General features: G+C 30.5%; 5 protein-coding genes across 5 annotated transcripts; 2 read left to right on the forward strand and 3 right to left on the reverse strand.

Moving 5' to 3' along the window:
* Positions 1-726: 726 nt before the first annotated feature.
* Positions 727-2,149, reverse strand: HELRODRAFT_161444 (hypothetical protein; the record flags this gene model as incomplete). Its single annotated transcript, XM_009021363.1, has 5 exons — positions 727-803; positions 883-946; positions 1,013-1,230; positions 1,282-1,360; positions 2,144-2,149. 5 exons carry the CDS (start codon positions 2,147-2,149, stop codon positions 727-729), a joined length of 444 nt encoding a protein of 147 aa, XP_009019611.1.
* Positions 2,150-4,978: 2,829 nt separating this feature from the next.
* HELRODRAFT_65590 (hypothetical protein) lies at positions 4,979-6,584 on the forward strand (the record flags this gene model as incomplete). The annotated part of the gene is made up of 6 exons (XM_009021364.1): positions 4,979-5,068; positions 5,201-5,390; positions 5,821-5,961; positions 6,035-6,143; positions 6,285-6,368; positions 6,485-6,584. 6 exons carry the CDS (start codon positions 4,979-4,981, stop codon positions 6,582-6,584), a joined length of 714 nt encoding a protein of 237 aa, XP_009019612.1.
* A 214-nt stretch (positions 6,585-6,798) lies between these two features.
* Positions 6,799-9,006, reverse strand: HELRODRAFT_184972 (hypothetical protein). Its single transcript, XM_009021365.1, has 7 exons — positions 8,988-9,006; positions 8,648-8,755; positions 8,405-8,566; positions 8,174-8,316; positions 7,751-7,867; positions 7,425-7,520; positions 6,799-7,271 (listed from the first exon to the last, which is right to left on the reverse strand). Exons 2-7 carry the CDS (start codon positions 8,733-8,735, stop codon positions 7,059-7,061), a joined length of 819 nt encoding a protein of 272 aa, XP_009019613.1. The 5' UTR covers positions 8,736-8,755; positions 8,988-9,006; the 3' UTR covers positions 6,799-7,058.
* A 665-nt stretch (positions 9,007-9,671) lies between these two features.
* On the forward strand, positions 9,672-14,370 carry HELRODRAFT_188623 (hypothetical protein). The gene is made up of 12 exons (XM_009021366.1): positions 9,672-9,768; positions 9,836-9,875; positions 10,110-10,333; positions 10,672-10,851; positions 10,995-11,200; positions 11,363-11,454; positions 11,874-11,949; positions 12,174-12,339; positions 12,583-12,730; positions 12,938-13,046; positions 13,264-13,468; positions 13,594-14,370. Exons 1-12 carry the CDS (start codon positions 9,766-9,768, stop codon positions 13,681-13,683), a joined length of 1,539 nt encoding a protein of 512 aa, XP_009019614.1. The 5' UTR covers positions 9,672-9,765; the 3' UTR covers positions 13,684-14,370.
* A 516-nt stretch (positions 14,371-14,886) lies between these two features.
* Positions 14,887-17,936, reverse strand: HELRODRAFT_66283 (hypothetical protein; the record flags this gene model as incomplete). The annotated part of the gene is made up of 7 exons (XM_009021367.1): positions 14,887-15,070; positions 15,245-15,341; positions 15,618-15,748; positions 16,116-16,197; positions 16,378-16,476; positions 16,949-17,172; positions 17,815-17,936. Coding segments are annotated over 7 exons (939 nt in total), but the record flags the coding sequence as incomplete, so codon positions are not given.
* Between the last annotated feature and the right edge of the window lie 678 nt (positions 17,937-18,614).

The following is an 18,614-nucleotide window of genomic DNA, read 5'->3' on the forward strand; positions in this document are numbered from 1 at the left end:
GTTAGAATGCTAAATCTATGAAACATTATTGGTTCGAAAATACCTTCTCTGCTGCTTCTATTACTTTCATTTTTTGTGCTATTATACTTTTTATAATTTTAACGTTTTTATTGTTATATTTATGCCTTGCATATTGTACCAATTTCTGCGTTTGTCAGTCTGATTTTTATAAACAATATTAAAATATATAGTGCATGTACACGTTTAAATACATGCAGTTGAACATTTTCAAACATTCGACTAATATTTAATTCAGATGTTATTCATTCAAACTAGACTATGAGGTATAATCATAATTTGAAATTGATTTTTTTCTGCAGTTTCCGAAAAGATTAAACAAAGGATCTTCCAGCAAAATCATTGCAGAGCTTCCCATGATGTCCCAACCGCCAATGACCACTGCTGACGATGATGAATGGGCTTGAAAAGTTTTCTCACAACCTCTTTCCGACTACCACCTATGTTTTATGTTCAACTAAATTTATAAATTTACAAGTAGCATTTTGTTTTGAACTGATGTGAAAAACTTGAATTTTTATACTAATTGAAACAGTATCTACTTCAAAGTGAAACTATTTTTTTTTTGTATTTTATTTTTCGTACAGAAACATTTGACGTTTACATTGTTAAATTTTACTAAAAAAATATTGATGGTGTGGACATTAATAATAATAATAATCAACAATTACTGAACAATTATGAAATTCTGGCTTGTGCATAAAAAATTCAGTTCCCCCTGAAAATTTTATCTGCCATTGACTCAACAATTGGACTGAAATCTTTTTCCATGCCTAATATACGACCTGCAAAATACGAGATTTGTAAGTTTAGTTGAAAAAACATTTGTTTCAAATTCATTATCAATTGAAAAGAATTTGTAACCCGTGTTTGCCTCAGCTGTGGCAATTATGGTTACAATCAGCTTGTCTTTATTGAAGCTGATTATCTAAATGAACAAAAAAAAGTAATTAATTGAAGCAATTGCATTTTATAATTTTAAAGTGTAATAAACCTGGTGGTCCTTGTAGTATGAGACTGTGTAATTGGTGCCACCAAATCCAAATCTGTCAGACTGTTCGAAGACAAGGTAAGCTGTTGCAAAATACCTCTGCTTCAAAGAAGCTTCAGGAAAAGTGTCTTTACACACTGTGAAAATAATAAGTGCAATGATGCTCAACGTGGTCTGCCGTATCAAATCATAGATCATTTTGTTTTTTAACATGTAATTAGCTAAACAATTGAATAATTAAATATTGCAGATTAATTGATACATTGTTTTACCTGTTAGAAGTGGAATACCATCTCTATCTGTTACACCAATGGCTAAGAGTTCTGTTAAACTAACAGTTGATATATTCAGCTAGTAAATAAATATGTTGAATATGAAAAAAATTGTTAACAAAATATCGTTCAATTTAATTGTTTATGAGGACATCTTTTTTACTCCTCAATCAAATAAAAATTAAATTTTTAAAATAAAAGAAATGAACCTGTTGAGCAGGCGATTAAAATATTGACGAACAGGTGAACTGTCAGGCTGAGGCAGAATTTTTAAGATGGAATGATGGAAGATTAAAATTTAATTTTAAAATTATAAATTTATTTTTTTTAAACTTGGAACTTTAGTCAGTAATGAGTAAATCAATAGTATAATAAATAATAAACATTAAGAAAGTTGGAAAATGTTGGTTGTTGTAGAAGAGGAATATTAATTTAATAATGATGGAAAGAATTTTTAAAATAAAAATCATAAATGAGAGCTTATATTTATTTATAAGATAATATAAATAAATGTAAGATAATGTATAAATGTAATAAAGTATATAATATGTAATTGTAAAAAAATGTATTATAAATTTCTAAATATATAAAAAAAATTTATAGTTTTTATAGTTTACATTATGATTACTTAATTACTATATAATATATTTATATTTATTACATTTTTACATGTGATCAACTTATGACGCATTGAAATTACTGTGCAAGAGAGCATGAATTTAACGTAAGTTTTTACATTAATTAATTAATAACTATATATAATATAATTATAATAAATAAATATAAAATATTATTATTAAAAATACAACTAATAAAAACTAGGTTCAATTACAAATAAAAAATTTAACAACAAAAAACTGACATTCATGTGTAAGCGGCCAAGTTTTAAACATTCATAAAAAAGAACTAGCAGGGATAAATTCGACACCAAATTGTTTTGAAGTAAACTTAATTTAAAATATTATTCGACGTCTCGACACGAAATTTCTGCTATCATGTGACTTTTTGTTTTTAAAAGTAAACCAGTGCTGACTATGTTTTTTCCATGGATATATATATATATATATTTCAAAAATTCAACACTACTTTCAACATTGTTCAACTTTTTCATATTTCTTTTTAATTTATTAATTTTCGAAAAATTAGACATTTTATTGTTTTTTTAAAATATTTTTATTAAATATTTATTTAATTAATTATTTATTTAATTTTTTATTAAATATTTATTTAATAAAAATATTTTAAAAAAACAATAAAATGTCTAATTTCTCGGAAATTAATAAATTAAAAAAAAATATGAAAAAGTTGAACAATGTTGAAAGTAGTGTTGAATTTTTGAAATGTTGCGTTAACAATAGTCTGTTACCAAAATATATATATATATATAATCATGGTTTTTTTTTCATAATTTTATAGATTTAAACCGAATAACAAATATTAAAACCATCTGACAAATACTACTTGTTAGTCTTTATTAAAATGTGTATATACAGACGATACGTAGCGTAAAAACACACACGAAATAAACTTTGAAAAAAAAATTTTAAAGCTAGAAACATTTTTGAAAAATAACAAAATTTATCTAATGGACTTTTAATGTATGTGATTATATATAGAGAAAATATAGGACAAGTCAAACTATTGGAAATAAACGAAATAAACTTAGAAAAGTGTCAAATTAAACTATCATGTTGGTGCCCTGCATAAACCCACATGGGTAACTCTTTCTGCCCAGAAACCTCGATCTTCAACCAAAAACAGCGTGTCTATATTCAATATTATGCAAAAAGAAAATCTATTGTTAACACATATATTTGTACTACCAACAACACCCATACCAACACGAACACTAACTTTGATTCTAGCATGTCTCTTTCTTCTCAGATTAATAGTGTTGCTAGAGTTCTTACATCTACGTAGAATAAAAAACTTTTGCCTTTTCTTGACGATCCTACTCTTCTCGTTGTTGTTACTTCTTTAGTTTTATCTAGGATTAATTATTGCAACTCGCTCTACTATGGTCTTTCTGATTCTACACTCTATCCTTTAAGTAACGCTTTTAATTCTTTCTAAGCTCGTGTTCCTTTATCTAAGTCTAAATTATTTCATAAGTACTTATCAGTGAACCTAAACGCCCCGGTTTACGATCATCTTGATCTCACTTCTTCTTAACCCGTGTTAAATCTGCATTTGCTTTTTCTGGTCCTTTTCTCTGGAACTCTCTACCTCTTTTTTGACTACTTCTCCATCATTTTCGCTCATAACGAAATAAACTTTGAAAAGTGTCACGTGACCCGCTCTGACGATTCGCTCTGAAGTTCAGAGCGGATCTCAAAACCCTTCTGCTTGCAAAATTCATTGAGGAGCGCTGTTAAACATCGCGAAAATAGCGCTTTATAAACTGATTGATTGATTTGATTGATTGAATCCTGTCAACGGTATCAACGATGAATGCCGCATTTAATGCACATTCAACATTACATTACATAACCATTGAATAAGACTTTGTTAAATTACTACCTTCTTCACACTACAGCTTACATATATGTTGGATTGGAATGCATAATACCGTTAGTTCAAAGATAATATTTTATTCTATTTACATGAAGCGATTGTTAGATCACTTAAGAACATACATTACGGTTACATAAGGAGATATGTTAATTCGTGCGCTTGTCCAACCTTCATAAATCATGAAACAATTGTGTCGTTTATACCAAGTAAATTGAACAAGCTGAAATTTCAAAAAACAAAATCATAAACACTTGTTTTTATTTTATTTTTATTATTGAACATAATTTTAAAATCTAACTATACTGACAGCCAGTTGTAAATATAATAAATATAATAGATCGAGAATAATGGTTAGGTACAAGGTAGCATTTGATATTTTGTTAAAAGCTCATTTTGGGAGTGATAAACGTTATAAAAAAATCAGCATGCATAAAGTAACAATAATATCTTTAATAAGCTTAATCACAAAACTTTCAGAAGAGTGTTAAAATCGGTGTGTGTGCGTGCTTTCAATATGCTTTCAACAAATCATTCATCTACACATTCTACCAGTTTTTACTAGTATTTTCGTTGTGAACTGCCCTTCGTTCTCTTCTGGTATCGTCGAATCGATAAATGAAAAATTGTGAATTATCACTTTGAAAGGTTTCGTGTTATATTTTTTTTTTATACAATATCAACGCGTAACTTTTTGATATCTTAAGATAGTCTTTATCGTGCATTTCACGGACACGTGAAAAATTTATAGCAACATAATCTCCTTATTATTATTATACGGTGCGAGATCAGTACCTACATTTCATCATCTTTTGCGCTCGCTATGTTACATTACGATTACAGATTACTACTACATGCATAACATGCAACGCAACATAATGATGATATGCATGCCATGCCACCGGAGCGATCGGTGTTGTGCTGCTTCAATCAGCGTTTTAAATATTGAGGGTTTCAAAAAAATAAACAAACACTGCTGTCCGTCTAACTCTAAACAAATCTACATCAATTAATTTTTAAAACAGTTGAGTTCAGCAATCTAACACACATCAAAAGTACAGAACCTTTGTACTGTGGAAACTTTGAACTTTAATAAACCGGCTGGCTAACTGGGAAGTATATTAACTTGAACATTATTTTATTTTACTATTCAGAATTCACAGTTGAAGATTTGAGTTGCAACATCATGACGTCATCTGCAGGTAAGGTGCTGGTTTATGGAGGCAAGGGAGCTTTGGGTTCCAACATTGTCAAGTTTTTTCGCAATAAAAATTGGGTTTGTGTCTATTTATTTGCATATCTTTGTTTTCAACAAAATCTTTTAAATTAAAATTAAGTGTTACCATAGATAGAACATTTTTAATTAACTTTTGCCTTTTATTTAATTGTATTCTGGATCATATCATAGTGGGTGGCATCAATAGATATGGGTCCAAACAGTGAAGCAGATGTTAACATTGTGGTTACACCTTCAGAGTCATGGCAAGATCAAAATAATACTATACAAAGTAAAGTGGCAGAAACACTCGGTCATGACAAAGTGGATGCAATTTTGTGTGTAGCAGGTGGCTGGGCTGGTGGAAATGCTTCTTCCAAAGGTGTGAATTATGAATATTCTAATAAGTTGAAAAAATCATTAATGAATTTGAAAAGTTACAGCCTTGTTATTGAAAGACATGCACTTATTTATAGGTTATTATTTTTAGTATGGTGATTATTGAATGTTAAAAATAAAGATAGTAAGTGATATTATGTAAGATTTGAATTATCTTTCTGATTTGTTTGATTATCTATGTGAAATATTATTTACAATTAATTTCTCAAAACCAAAATTATCTCTGCTAGAAAAAATCCTTCAATAATAAATTATCATCACTCTCTACAAAAATTTTTAAGGTTAAGAAATCCATGATTGAATTCTCTGAGATAGTCAAAACAATGTAGTTTGCTTTATTATTTTAAGATATTACATAAGAAACTAATCAATTTTTTGCATTATCTCATAATTTTATGGTGCATTTGATACAGATTTTATTAAAAATACTGACCTGGTTTGGAAACAAAGTGTGTGGACATCAGTGATAGCAACCTCAATAAGTAGCAAGTATTTGAAAGATGGGGGTTTGTTGCTTCTGACCGGTGCTCAAGGAGCTCTTACTGGTTCACCTGGTTAGCCAATATATTTTTAAACTTTTTAAACACATCTTTTAACAACTATTAATTTAAAAAAAAATGTTCAAAGGTATGATTGGTTACGGTCTTGCAAAATCAGCAGTTCATCATTTAGTGAAAAGTCTGGCAGAACCCAAGTCGGGCTTGCCATCACAAGCAACTGTTACTGCTATACTTCCGTACGTTGGATCTTTCAAATTAACAATTTTTTGTCATGTGCATTTTCATTGATCAAATGATAGACTGTTAATGGAAAATTTATTATTTTAATATTGGTGTCATCTGTTTGCCAATCACACATTTACTGAAATTATTTTCAGAGCAACGTTAGATACGCCTATGAATAGACAATTCATGCCTAAAGCCGATTTCTCAACTTGGACTCCTTTGGAGACCGTTTCGAGGTAAACGTAATACATTATTTCTATCTCTAACTTTTTTAGATTATCTTAACAAGTTGAAATAATTACACCAATTCATATAATATCTTTTGACTCTGATGAACAACATTGTTCAACAGCTACATATTTGATTGGATACAAGGAAAAGATAGACCAAGTTCAGGAAGTTTGATCAAGTTGATTACCAAAGATTCTAGAACAGAATGCCTCCCAGTTTGATTCCTATTCAATTGATGAACAATCTTTTTCTAGAGTGTGTTAAACATTCAACTAGTTTAAGTTATAATTAAGTTGAACAGCACTTCATGTTAGGGTAATATATTTATAACATTACATGGCTAAGATTCTGTTTTTCATTTATTAAAAAAAGAATGCCAGCATTTTCTCGTTTGTTCACTTCAAATAACAAGGAAAAACGAATCTGTTTTATACATTTTTAATCATTTAAACATGATGTTAATAAAAACTATAAATGAACCAAAAGTTCGTTTTCAAAAATTAAGTAAATTGTTTGTCATATAAAATGGGCCACATTTACAACATTTTAAACGGAGCGCAAAGAAACCCACATTGACAAAACAGCCTAACATATAAATTTTACAAAAAAAAAACTTAGAAGATTCATAAACAAATTATTTCAGGAAGTCCCTTCCAAAACCAATTTCAGAATCTGTAAACTCTGCTGCTCTTATCTTACTGAGGCAACCCAATCAGCGTATTCTGTCCCTGTGGTAGGTAGACTACATTGGATGACTGAGACATTTGGGCAGCTATGTCCTCAGCTGCTTCAATTTTTCTCAATTCAACAAGACCCTCACCAGATTCTGCAAAGGCTTTAGCAAGCAGATCAGCAGCTATGCTGTCACCTTCAGCTCGAATGATGGCTGCTAGCTTTAACTGCTCCTCCTGAAATGTTGCACAGAATGAAAAAAATTCCAAGTTGTTAACAAATTTTTTTTCCAGGGCAAGTTTAATATCAAATACAAAGGTTTATGCAAAAAATAACATGAGTATCAGAAGATAATCCAGCACACATGAGATTGGAAAAAATTCACCAACCTTCTCTACAATGTATCTGGCTCTTTCAGCATCCTGCTGGGCAACTTGCTTCATCTCAACCGCCTCTGTGAATTCTCTACCGAATGTTAAATGAGTCTGAAAGAATAATTATATAAAATACATCTACACCGAACCATGGACATTATGTTGTTCAGAAAAATATTTATTGTGTATTATTAATCCTCAATTAAAAACTATTTATAATACACATTATAGCACAAGATACTTGTTTTTAAAATATAATTCAAAAATTTTTTTAGCAGTAAGTGCAGATTTGAGCAGAATATGTTATTGAAATAAATAAATAAAAAAAAGAAGAAACAAACAATAGATATGTCATCCAGCATGACGCCAAAGTGAGCAGCTCGGTTCGTTAACTCCTCAGTCACCTTCTGTGATACCATCTCCCTTTGAGTGATCAGTTCACTGGCATCATACTGAGCCTAGATAATGTGCATATGTATATTTTAATGAATAGATTTTTAGGACCCAATAGATTATTGATTAAAATTCAACAGTAAAAGTTATGCAGAATGTACAAAATATTTCAACTCAAGTAAGAACAATCTAATATTTTTTAATGATTTATCAAGAAAGACAAGTGAAGCAGTATCTATAAGAATTATATTTGAAAAACAAGGTGGTTATAAGATCAATATAGTAACGTCTAATTTTTTTTAAAAGATAAACATAGGACATAAATAATGATGAAAATGTTTATATAATGAGTTGTAAAATGAAAAACCCACCACAACAGCTTTAAGCACTTCATTTACAATAGATGGAAGTACCCTTTCGTCATAATCAATGCCAAGGTTCATGTATATTTGGGGCAACTTGGATACCAAGGGTCGATATAATATACGCAGTGTTATGTTTACATTTTGTAAATCTGTACAGAACAGGATGAAACAATAGTGTTAAAAATAAAAATCAATTTCATCCCATTACAACATGGAAGCAAAAAATTGTTTGCCAACCTTTACTGCCAGTTATAGAGGGAACGCTTCGTGGTTGTGACCTGATGTCGAATATTATTGGTTTTTGTACCCAGGGTATTATAAAGTGAGTTCCTTCACCCACAACTTCTTGTCTAACCCCAGCAAATCTATCAAATATGACAGCCCTGTGACCCCCATCAACTACAAAACAAAATGATAATTAGTTTTAGAATAGATAATTAGAATTGACAAAAAAATTATAAAAATGATCCAATTCTTAACCATTGTAGAGAGCTGAATTGGCTACACCACCTGCAACAGCCAGACCTATACCAACTTTGCCCAATAAGTTAAACAACCTCCCGGCCATTTTCTATAAGTAAATCAGCTCTAAAAAAATAAACAATAAATTATAAAACTTTAAATAAAAAATTCAAGGTGGAATTAAAAAAAAAAGTGAAACGAAAAGTTAAGCTAAAAAACTAAATTAAAACTAAAATAAATAAATACTAAAGTAAGTGTGAACAGAACCAAAATAAATCGATACGTAATGATCGTAAAAAAAATGAATAATATGTTTACGACATTTAATTAGTAGAAATTTTAATTAAACGATTTTTACGTCGTCAAGAAAGTGGAAGTCGCCTAATAATTTATTCTGCTACAGAAGAGACAAACTCGCTTATGTTGGGCGATAAAAAAATTAGCAAAGAACATTATTAGATAAAAACATTTGTTTGACCTTAAAAATAAATTAAGCTAAGGGTTAGAGGATGTGGCGCATAATAACTGAAGTAAAATATATATATAAAGCATTGTATATAACTTACTGTCGATATGATAATACTAGTGGTCAAGTCATATATATATATATATATATATATATACATATATATATATATATATATATATTGGCAAAATGATTTCGACCATATACTTAGATTTCGACAAAGAAATTTTTATTATATTGCGTACTTATATATAGAATACTGAAAAAAATGAGTTGATTAGATTATTGAGATTATTGAAACAGTTTACTACTGGTATAGATCTAAACAGATTGCGGGTAACTGAATACTGAATACTTGTAATGTTGATTTAGTATAATTCTACTACAGCAAATCAAGAAGTATAAACTGACATGCAAACTTGTTAAATGATTACAACTATACCATGTACGTACACACAATGAGTAATTAATGTAATTATTTTTTTCTTAAGATAACTAACTTGACAACAATTTACCACAATTTTTTTCGTTAAACTTTCGGTTCGAATTTATTCGATTCTATTCTTGTCATCTCTACTGACGTGGCCCGTATTGACAACCGTGTTTTCTGCTTGTTCTAATTAATATTTATTATATTTAGTTGTTTCACATTCTTATCTGAACGTTAAAAATGGTTGGTTTATTTAATTTTTACATTTTTACGCTATGTCGTCTGAATTTAAAAAAAAACTTTCTTACAGGTCCTCCTTGCCGCTGCCGTTTGTAGCAAGACTGGCAAAGGTTTTTTAAATTTAATTTAATTTAATTAATTTAATAAATAAATAAATAAATAAAATGAATTATTTATATTTATTGAAAGTTGAATGAAAAGAATGAAAAATTGAATTAGAATATAAAAATTGAATTATCTCTATTTATTTTGCGTTTATATATTATTTATTTTACCTTAATTTAATTGACATTGACAGAAATTGAAATTGTTTATTTAAAAAAATTGTCTTCTTTCTTGATTAGCCATTATTTCTCGTCAATTTGTGGAGATGACACGTTCAAGAATTGAGGGTTTGCTGGCTTCCTTTCCAAAACTGATGGGCTCTGGTAAACAACATACATTTGTGGAAACAGAAAGTGTTCGTTATGTTTATCAACCATTGGAGAAGTTGTACATGCTTCTCATCACCACCAAGGCTAGCAACATATTGGAAGATTTAGAAACATTGAGACTCTTTGCAAGAGTCGTAAGTTACTAATTTATTCATACTTATCTTACAACTTTTACTACAGTTTTTCATTAGCTTGCTGTTGTGAAATGTCTTGCCAGCATTTTATAACATGGTTCATCATTTTGTTGCATGTTTGAAAAATAATCAAATAAATAACTTTTAATTTGTTCATGAAATTGTATTAAAACATTAAAAGTTTTTTCATTGAAAATTATGTGTTTTTTATTATAACTATACATCTATTTTTAGTCTATTTTTGATAATAAGTATTAAATCTTTTTTCAAATTCATACTTTAGCTAAATTATATGTTTAGGTTAGCAGTAATCTATGTATTGGTGATATTCTGTATAGATTCCAGAATATTGCAAAAACGTTGAAGAATCAGAAATAATAGAGCAAGCATTCCAGTTGATATTTGCATTCGATGAGATTGTTGCACTTGGCTACAGAGAGAATGTGAACCTCGCTCAGATCAGGACTTTCACAGAGATGGATTCACACGATGAGAGAGTTTTTGAAGCTGTCCGAAAGGCCAGTTCTATTTGCTGCTCTGCTCTTTTACTATTATTTATTCTTTCAATATAATAATAGGAGTTTTTTTAAAGCAGTTAGAGTTTTAAAGGGATGAATTAAATGAATGAATAAAATTGACATGTTGAAAAACTTGATTTCAGACTCAAGAGAAGGATGCATTGGACAAAAGTCGACACAAGGCAAAGGAGCTGGACAAGCTGAAGCAACAGCAGGGTAAGATGGGAATCAAATCAAGCACAGGATTTGGAGGTGGGGGCATGGGTAACATTGGAAAGGATATTGTCATCAACCCATCAACAACTACCACCTCTGAAAAACCAAAGACTACTGCATTCACTGCTCCCATGTAAATTTCTGTCATATTTCACTTCATTATGTGTTTTATTAAATAAAAAATCTAAAGATGAATATTTTTTAACAAAGATCTTTAGAATTAAACTGCTGGGGTTTAAGTAAACCATTTGTGGTCATTAATCTTTAATGTTATTCTAATATTAACCCCTGTTAGAAGACCATCGGGAACAGGCAAGGCACTAAAGATTGGAGGTGGAAAGAGAGATGTTGATTCATTTGTTGATCAACTGAAATCTGAAGGCGAACGTCAGTGCTCTCAGTTCTTATCTTACCATGATGCTCTATGAATTTTTCTATATTTATTATTTTCTACTGCTATAATTTTTTCAATGTCTTAAACTATTTATTTGATCCTGGTCAGTCGTATATTGCCGAATAATTGTTTCATTCGTTCATTTGTTTCCTTCATGTACTCATTCATTCATACGTAAATAAAACAAAACTTTTAATAATTTGAAATGAGCAAACATAATAACGCATTAAAATATTAAAAACATTGTTCTGATTAACTGATCTAGCTTGTTAATAATTCAACTTTAACATCTGTATATATGATTGTAGCATTTTGAAAACTTGCATGCCACATAATGTAAATTGATCAAAACGTTTTCTCAAACGCCTGCCGTATCTAACCACAACAACGTCCTACCACACATTCCAAACAGAGGTAGCCTCACCGACCAGTCAGCAGAAGCAGTCAGTGGCTACAAAGGCAGCAATACCTGCATCCAATCAAGAATCGTAAGTGTTTTCGGATATTGTTTTACATTTCTTCTTCATATCATTCAATCAATCTATCAACCTATCAATCAATCAATCATTTAATCAATCTTCTATCCAATAATAAACTTGCAGATAAATATGTTATCAAAAAATTGTCTTAATCAATTTAGACATTGTTCATTATATCATGAGCATTCTGTAAGTACTCAGTAGTAATTATTTTTCCACGAATCGACCATCAGAGTGCATTTGCAACTTGAGGAGAAGATAGTGCTGGCAGCAGGTAGGGAGGGAGGTCTGCAGAATCTCGAGGTACATGGCCTCCTCACACTCAGGATCAGCAGCGACAAGTATGGCCGCATCAAGGTGGGCGTCAGAAACAAGGACGAGAAGGGCATTCAGTTGCAGGTGATGATGCTCTGTTTTTATTCTCATTTATTTCATATAATATAACAAGAAACTATACAGAAACGAAACAGTTATAAAATTTATATATTTGTTAATTTATGACTACAATTTTTTTTCTTCAGTTCATTCAACAAGAAAAGTTTTATTGAAAGTTACTGAAAACATTCACATCCACGCTAAATAGCAAACACAATGAGTAATTACAAAAATTAGTAACTTCTAAACGCCACTCACCTTATGCAGACCCATCCAAATGTAGACAAGAAACTCTTCCAATCATCTTCTATCATAAGTTTGAAGAACCCAGAGAAGCCCTTCCCAATCAACACAGATGTTGGAGTTCTCAAGTGGAGGTTTCAAACGCAAGATGATGCTTTCATGCCTCTATCAAGTTTCTCATTATTTTAGCTATTTTCATTATAATCCATAACCTCATTAATCAGTATCAGTATTTAATATACTCTTTTACTAGCCGTTCATTCATTCGTTCGTTCATTGATTTATTTATTCAAATCAGATTGTCTTTACACTTATTTAACATGCTATTTCATTTTGTTGGGGAATAATCTTAATTAATTTGCCCGCCACGACGTTTCAGTTAACTGTTGGCCCAATGAGGCTGGGTCAAAGTGTGACGTCAACATTGAGTATGAACTTGAAAGGACAGACATGGAACTGAATGATGTCGTCATTTCTATACCAACCCCGTCAGTTTTTATCATTTCAGTTATTTCATCTGTCTGTCAAGTGTTTTATTTATTGTTTTTTAATTAATTTGTACCGTGCTTCGAATATTTTCGTCATTGACTTGATATATTTTTTTTTGATTTTGATATTAATATTTTTTTGATAAAATCTAGCCTTAAATTCCAAATTCTCCCGTCATCATTTTGCATTCGCAATCAACTCCAACACACTGAACAGATCGGGCAGTGGTTCGCCAGTTGTGAACGATTGCGAGGGCGAGTACAAGTACGACTCACGTAAGAACGTTCTGGAATGGAAGTTACCTGTTGTCGATGCTTCAAACAAGACGGGCTCCATGGAGTTTTCAGTGGCTGGTCGGGCCAACGACTTCTTTCCCATTAACGTCTCCTTTGTTTCCAAAAAACCATACTGCGACATCGAGGTTGTTGGTTTCAATGTTAACCGTTATTAATGATTTCATGTTGGCGCTGCAATTTATTAAAACAAATATTATTTTTATTATATATTTAAACTTTTTTCAGAGATTATGTTTAAATTTTGTTGCAGGTTGATTTTGTGAAGGATGTTGATGACGACAGCGATGTCAGGTATTCTTCTGAGGTCGTCTTCTACGCTGATAAATATGAAATATTATAAATTGGTTCATTATTATTATTTTATTATTATTATTCTCAATAATGCCGTTATCATTGTTATTAGTACTTATTATTGTTACTTATTATATTATTATTGTAAATTTTTGTTGCGTTTTATACGTAATATTGTGCGTAAACAATTTTTAAATAAGAAACCCTACTTGACAATGAACAAACAAGTTGGTTAATTATTTGTATAATATTTGTGAAAAGTTTCCGTTAAAGTTCGTATGTTTCATTGTATAATAATAGTTTATCAATAAATTGAAAGATCAATTTGATAGATGTGTGAGGTTCCAATGACGACGAAAGTGAATCCTGGCATGACTATGGATACTTAATTACCGACTGACCGTTGATGAGTGACATGACCCACATACTGACTAACGAACGACTTGACCTAAGTACTGACTGGTGACATAACGCTCAATGAAATTTTGAATCTGACTTTCTGACATAGGACGTTAGCTGGTTAACTTTCACTAACCGCCACAATGTTTAGGATACTTACATATGATGTTTAGGGTAGGTTACTGCTTACAATTATTCAACAGTTTGATGGTTAAGACATTTGAAATGTTTTTTTTTCTCACGGCAAGTATGAAATTAGTATTTATATCTTCGAAAAAACGTTTTAAAGATTGAGTTCTGCTTTATTAGTCAAGTGATAATAATATGGTAATATAATCAAATTGATTTCGTGTATGAATTTTTAAAATATCTGCAAAAAATAATTTTTAAAAGATATATCGTTAAAATCTTTATAAAATACGAAACATCTGCTGAAATTCGTTAACAAAGACATGAAAGTATCAAAAGGACGATCCAAACAAGGCACAACGCTATATTGATGGCACATCAATAATTGTCAATCAAAGATCACATCCAAACACGCTATTGCAAATTAAAAATTAACCTTTTATAAAATTAGATTCTACTTTTAACTCGTAAAAAATGATAACAAATATTGCCGATGTCGATAAATGATGAATTAAAGCAAGAATGTAGCTAATTGGAATGATTGAACCAATCACGCAGGGCACTTGTCGAAGATAATTAATTATGTAGACGATACAGACAAATTCAAATTACATAAATTGAATGGAATTAATTAAAAAAACTGTTTCCTAAAGGTTTAAATTCAACATTTAGAAAAAAGGATTTGCATCATATATTAAAAAAATTATATGTTAAAATTAAAATGTCATATAACGGAGTCAAAAAAGAAGGAATAATCCTGTAGTAGCATGTCCACCAGCTGACTTCTCATCACCATGGAAACTGCCAGACTTTGGTCATCTGATTCCTTCGGCCACATCAACGTAGGTCCAAAAATTATCGACAGGTTTTGGATGTGCATGCGATTTTCAGACGAGTGAGAAACGACGCTGAAAAAGAAAGTCGAAGTTGTTAAATCAGCTCGTAAAGTGTTGCAACTACCTTTTAAAACAGCGTCAAAATTGAAAAACTCTAATCTCAACAGCTTTTGAATTGTTCACACAGATTAATTGTATGCCTTGCTGACGATTAATGTTAAAAATTAAAAAATTATAGCAACTAACACAAGGAGATGTTGCAACAGAACTGTGAGCGTCAGATAATTGACTCTTGGAAGGCTTGCTAGGATGTTTTTAATGCTCTGTGCTCGCGATTTGCTATCTGAAATAATTTACATCACAATTACTAAAAATTATTTTTAAATTATATAAAGATTTAAATCATTTACTGACAAATTATAATTAATGTTTGTCACTGTTATTTTCGATTTACCGAGATTATTTCAAACAACAAATAACAGACGACAACTAATAAATACATAATACAAAAATAATAAATTAATTTGTCTAAAAAAAACAAAAAAATGCTGATCAAACAACGAACAACCACAATATTATATTAATCATAAACGAACGCACATGCGATGTAGTAACTTACTGATAACATTCATGATTGAGTTGTAATGCTCGTATGGGAACAACGGCTCCTGAAGCTCTCTGAAGAACAATTTCAATGCTCCAGTGATGACGTGGATGTCTGGAGGTGGAGTCGACGAGGAGGTAAGCAGGCTTTGAGATCCATCTGAGAAAAAAAGTTCAAATTACTAACGATTAAACTAATATTTATAATCATTTTACATGACTTGAAAACTACCAACTAATTGCTGTTATAGTGTTATAAGTTACTAATTATCACCAACGTACGTTTCATTCAAAATAATCAAAACGACAGTAATTAAATTTATGTCCAAGTTACTACATTTCATATAAGACATACTGTTCTATTTGAAAAGCACTGTTTGGTAAAATACTAATTCTTTTCTAAAACTTTTCAAAAAAAAATCTATCATCATATCTCATAGAAAACCAAAATGTTGTAATAATCTAATTGTGAGGATCTAATTAAAAAAAGAAAGAAAGCACGTGAAGTAAATACTCACTGGTGTTAACAGCAAATCTCAATTTTTGAATTTCCGCCATGTTTCCATTGGCCCTATATATGCCATCAACGTACAGACCTATGGAAACATTAATGAAGATCATATATATATATATATATATATATATATATATATATATATATATAAACAATAGACCGAATATATAAAAAAATTAATTTAAACTAGCAAATCTAATAGCGACATAAATGTTGTAAAATTCAAGATAGTGAAATAAAGTAATGATTAGATAAAACGTACCTCTTTCTTCAACAGCTTCAATGCAGTGAGTCACAAATAACGGAATCTCACTCCCCTCCTTCTCACATATTGTTGATAATGTTGAACCAAATATGCCATCTTCAATATTAATATAAAACTATTGTTTTAGCAGCAGCAGTGGATAAATTTACTTGTTTACAACATGTACACAACATCTGTCAATTATTCAATTGCTTATGCTAGGATTTTCTTTGAAATGAAAAAGAACATCGAGGATTTTTGAGGATTTTTCAACTGTTAAACAAAAACGTACGAAAGCGTAGTAGCTACTTATTTAGATGACTATTAAAAAAATTGTAGAGAAAAAAAAATCGCATAAAAATCTACTTAGCAGAAGAACTTTTCATAAAACAGTTCTCTGAGGGTATTTTTTTCAACATAAGCTTGACTTTTTCATGAAAAAAAGAAGGGAGTTTCACGACAAACTTAAAAATAATAAAATAAAAAACTTTCAGAATAAACTTGTAAATAAAAGCAACACACACACACAGACACCAGCATGAAAATCGTTACGACAAACACAAAACAACGAGACATCCACACTACCGACCCTTATATATTCCTTTTTCTCTCAATGTCTCCTTCGTAGGCCTCTTCAACAACCAAAGTTTCAACTTTTCTTTAAATTTTGATTTTTCAAGAGTACTTGTGGAGTTTGTGGTTGAGGTGGTGAGGGAAGCCATTGAAGGGCTGAGGGGAGATCTTGAGAGGTCCAGATGTGAACCCAGATCTTGTTGCTGAACGTTGCTACCTTTAACGTTTGAAAAGTTATTGCTATTACAAAGTGTCAGTTAAATATGTATACAAACTATAAAGGGCACGTATATACGTATATCATGAAAGAATAGAAGAGTTTAATGATATCATACTTGAATTTTCATAAATTAGCATCTCAATTAAAAATATTTCACAGAAAATTTATAAAAACGACGGCAAAAATATATCACATTACCTACCTTTTTTAGGCTTAGGAATGACATTTTCTTCATTTTTTGAGCCAGAAATGACTGCTTCCCTGGACTATAATCATTAAAAAAAATCATAAATTAAATAAAGATGATAACAATTGATATGATTAACGATGATGACAATGAGTGATGTTAGCATTTTCATCTCAGTGATAATAATAATTTCAGAAACGTTTGAACGTAAAAAGGGTAACATTAAAAATAGCATAAAACAGTGCTAAGGCTAACATAGAAGAAAAGAAACAAAAACAACAGATATAACAACAAACGAACAAGTACACAAATAGACAGACTGACGAACAGACAGATAAACAACTAGACAGATATACAGACAAACAGACAGACAGACAGACAGACAGAGACGAATAAATAAAAAACACAAACAAAAATAGATCTAATATAAACGCAATTAACAACTTTAACAAAGTACAACTTTAGACAACAAAACACCATAGAGTTGTTAAGTGTTGTTGCATGTGTTAGCGATTCAAACCAGTCATCGATGACATCCTGATCATCTGATTGAAGCATGTATTCAGTGCCTGTGGACGTTATAACCTGCATTTGGTTAATTAACAACTGTTAATAATTAAATAAAAATAAATTTTTAGCATTTTGGTAACAAAAGTTATTCAATAACCGCTAAAACTGATATTATATCAGTTTATGGTACATGGATTTATCAAACCTGCGTAGTTACCTGTATAAGATTTTGCTTATTGCTGGTACTACCCCTCATCACAAAACTACTTGACAGGTCAATGGATATTTCTGATTTGGATTTCTGGTATTTAACATCAACATTATTGTTATTATCATTCTAGTAATTCTTAAAAATATCAACAACACACATACACGGCACATGCGAGCGAATATACGTGAATCCATGCATCACATACATCATATGTGACAGGGAGAGATCTATTTGCATTCAAACCATGTCACTGCAACACCAAGTCTGGGCGCTTTAACCATTACGCTATCTCGCCACCAAGATTATAATTTGCATAATTAAACTAACGCTACACTTTATTTCCATTCTCATATCATTCCAAATGATCATAGTAAACAGGAAATCAATTGGGAATGTTAACAATTAACGACTGTTTATAACTGACACTGACGATAACAATAGTGATTACGACAGCTGGTCACATGTGTATGTATGTAAGTGTGTATATTATAATGGTAACTGTATTGGTACAAATGAATTGAGCTTTGCAGATGAGATTCATTTTCAAATTTATC

Source organism: Helobdella robusta (genome assembly GCF_000326865.2).
Source record: "Helobdella robusta unplaced genomic scaffold HELROscaffold_3, whole genome shotgun sequence".
Classification (NCBI taxonomy): Eukaryota; Metazoa; Annelida; class Clitellata; order Rhynchobdellida; family Glossiphoniidae; genus Helobdella; species Helobdella robusta.

What these genes read in the sequence shown, in the direction of transcription:
- HELRODRAFT_184972 (XM_009021365.1), bottom strand. Translation starts at nt 8,735, where the DNA reads ATGGCCGGGAGGTTGTTTAACTTATTGGGCAAAGTTGGTATAGGTCTG. An exon ending in CAATTCAGCTCTCTACAATG is followed by an intron (nt 8,567 to 8,647) that starts GTTAAGAATTGG and finishes TTTGTTTTGTAG; the next exon opens with TTGATGGGGGTCACAGGGCT. An exon ending in AAGTGCTTAAAGCTGTTGTG is followed by an intron (nt 7,868 to 8,173) that starts GTGGGTTTTTCA and finishes CACATTATCTAG; the next exon opens with GCTCAGTATGATGCCAGTGA.
- HELRODRAFT_188623 (XM_009021366.1), top strand. An exon ending in TTTTTGAAGCTGTCCGAAAG is followed by an intron (nt 10,852 to 10,994) that starts GCCAGTTCTATT and finishes ACTTGATTTCAG; the next exon opens with ACTCAAGAGAAGGATGCATT. An exon ending in TGCTTTCATGCCTCTATCAA is followed by an intron (nt 12,731 to 12,937) that starts GTTTCTCATTAT and finishes ACGACGTTTCAG; the next exon opens with TTAACTGTTGGCCCAATGAG.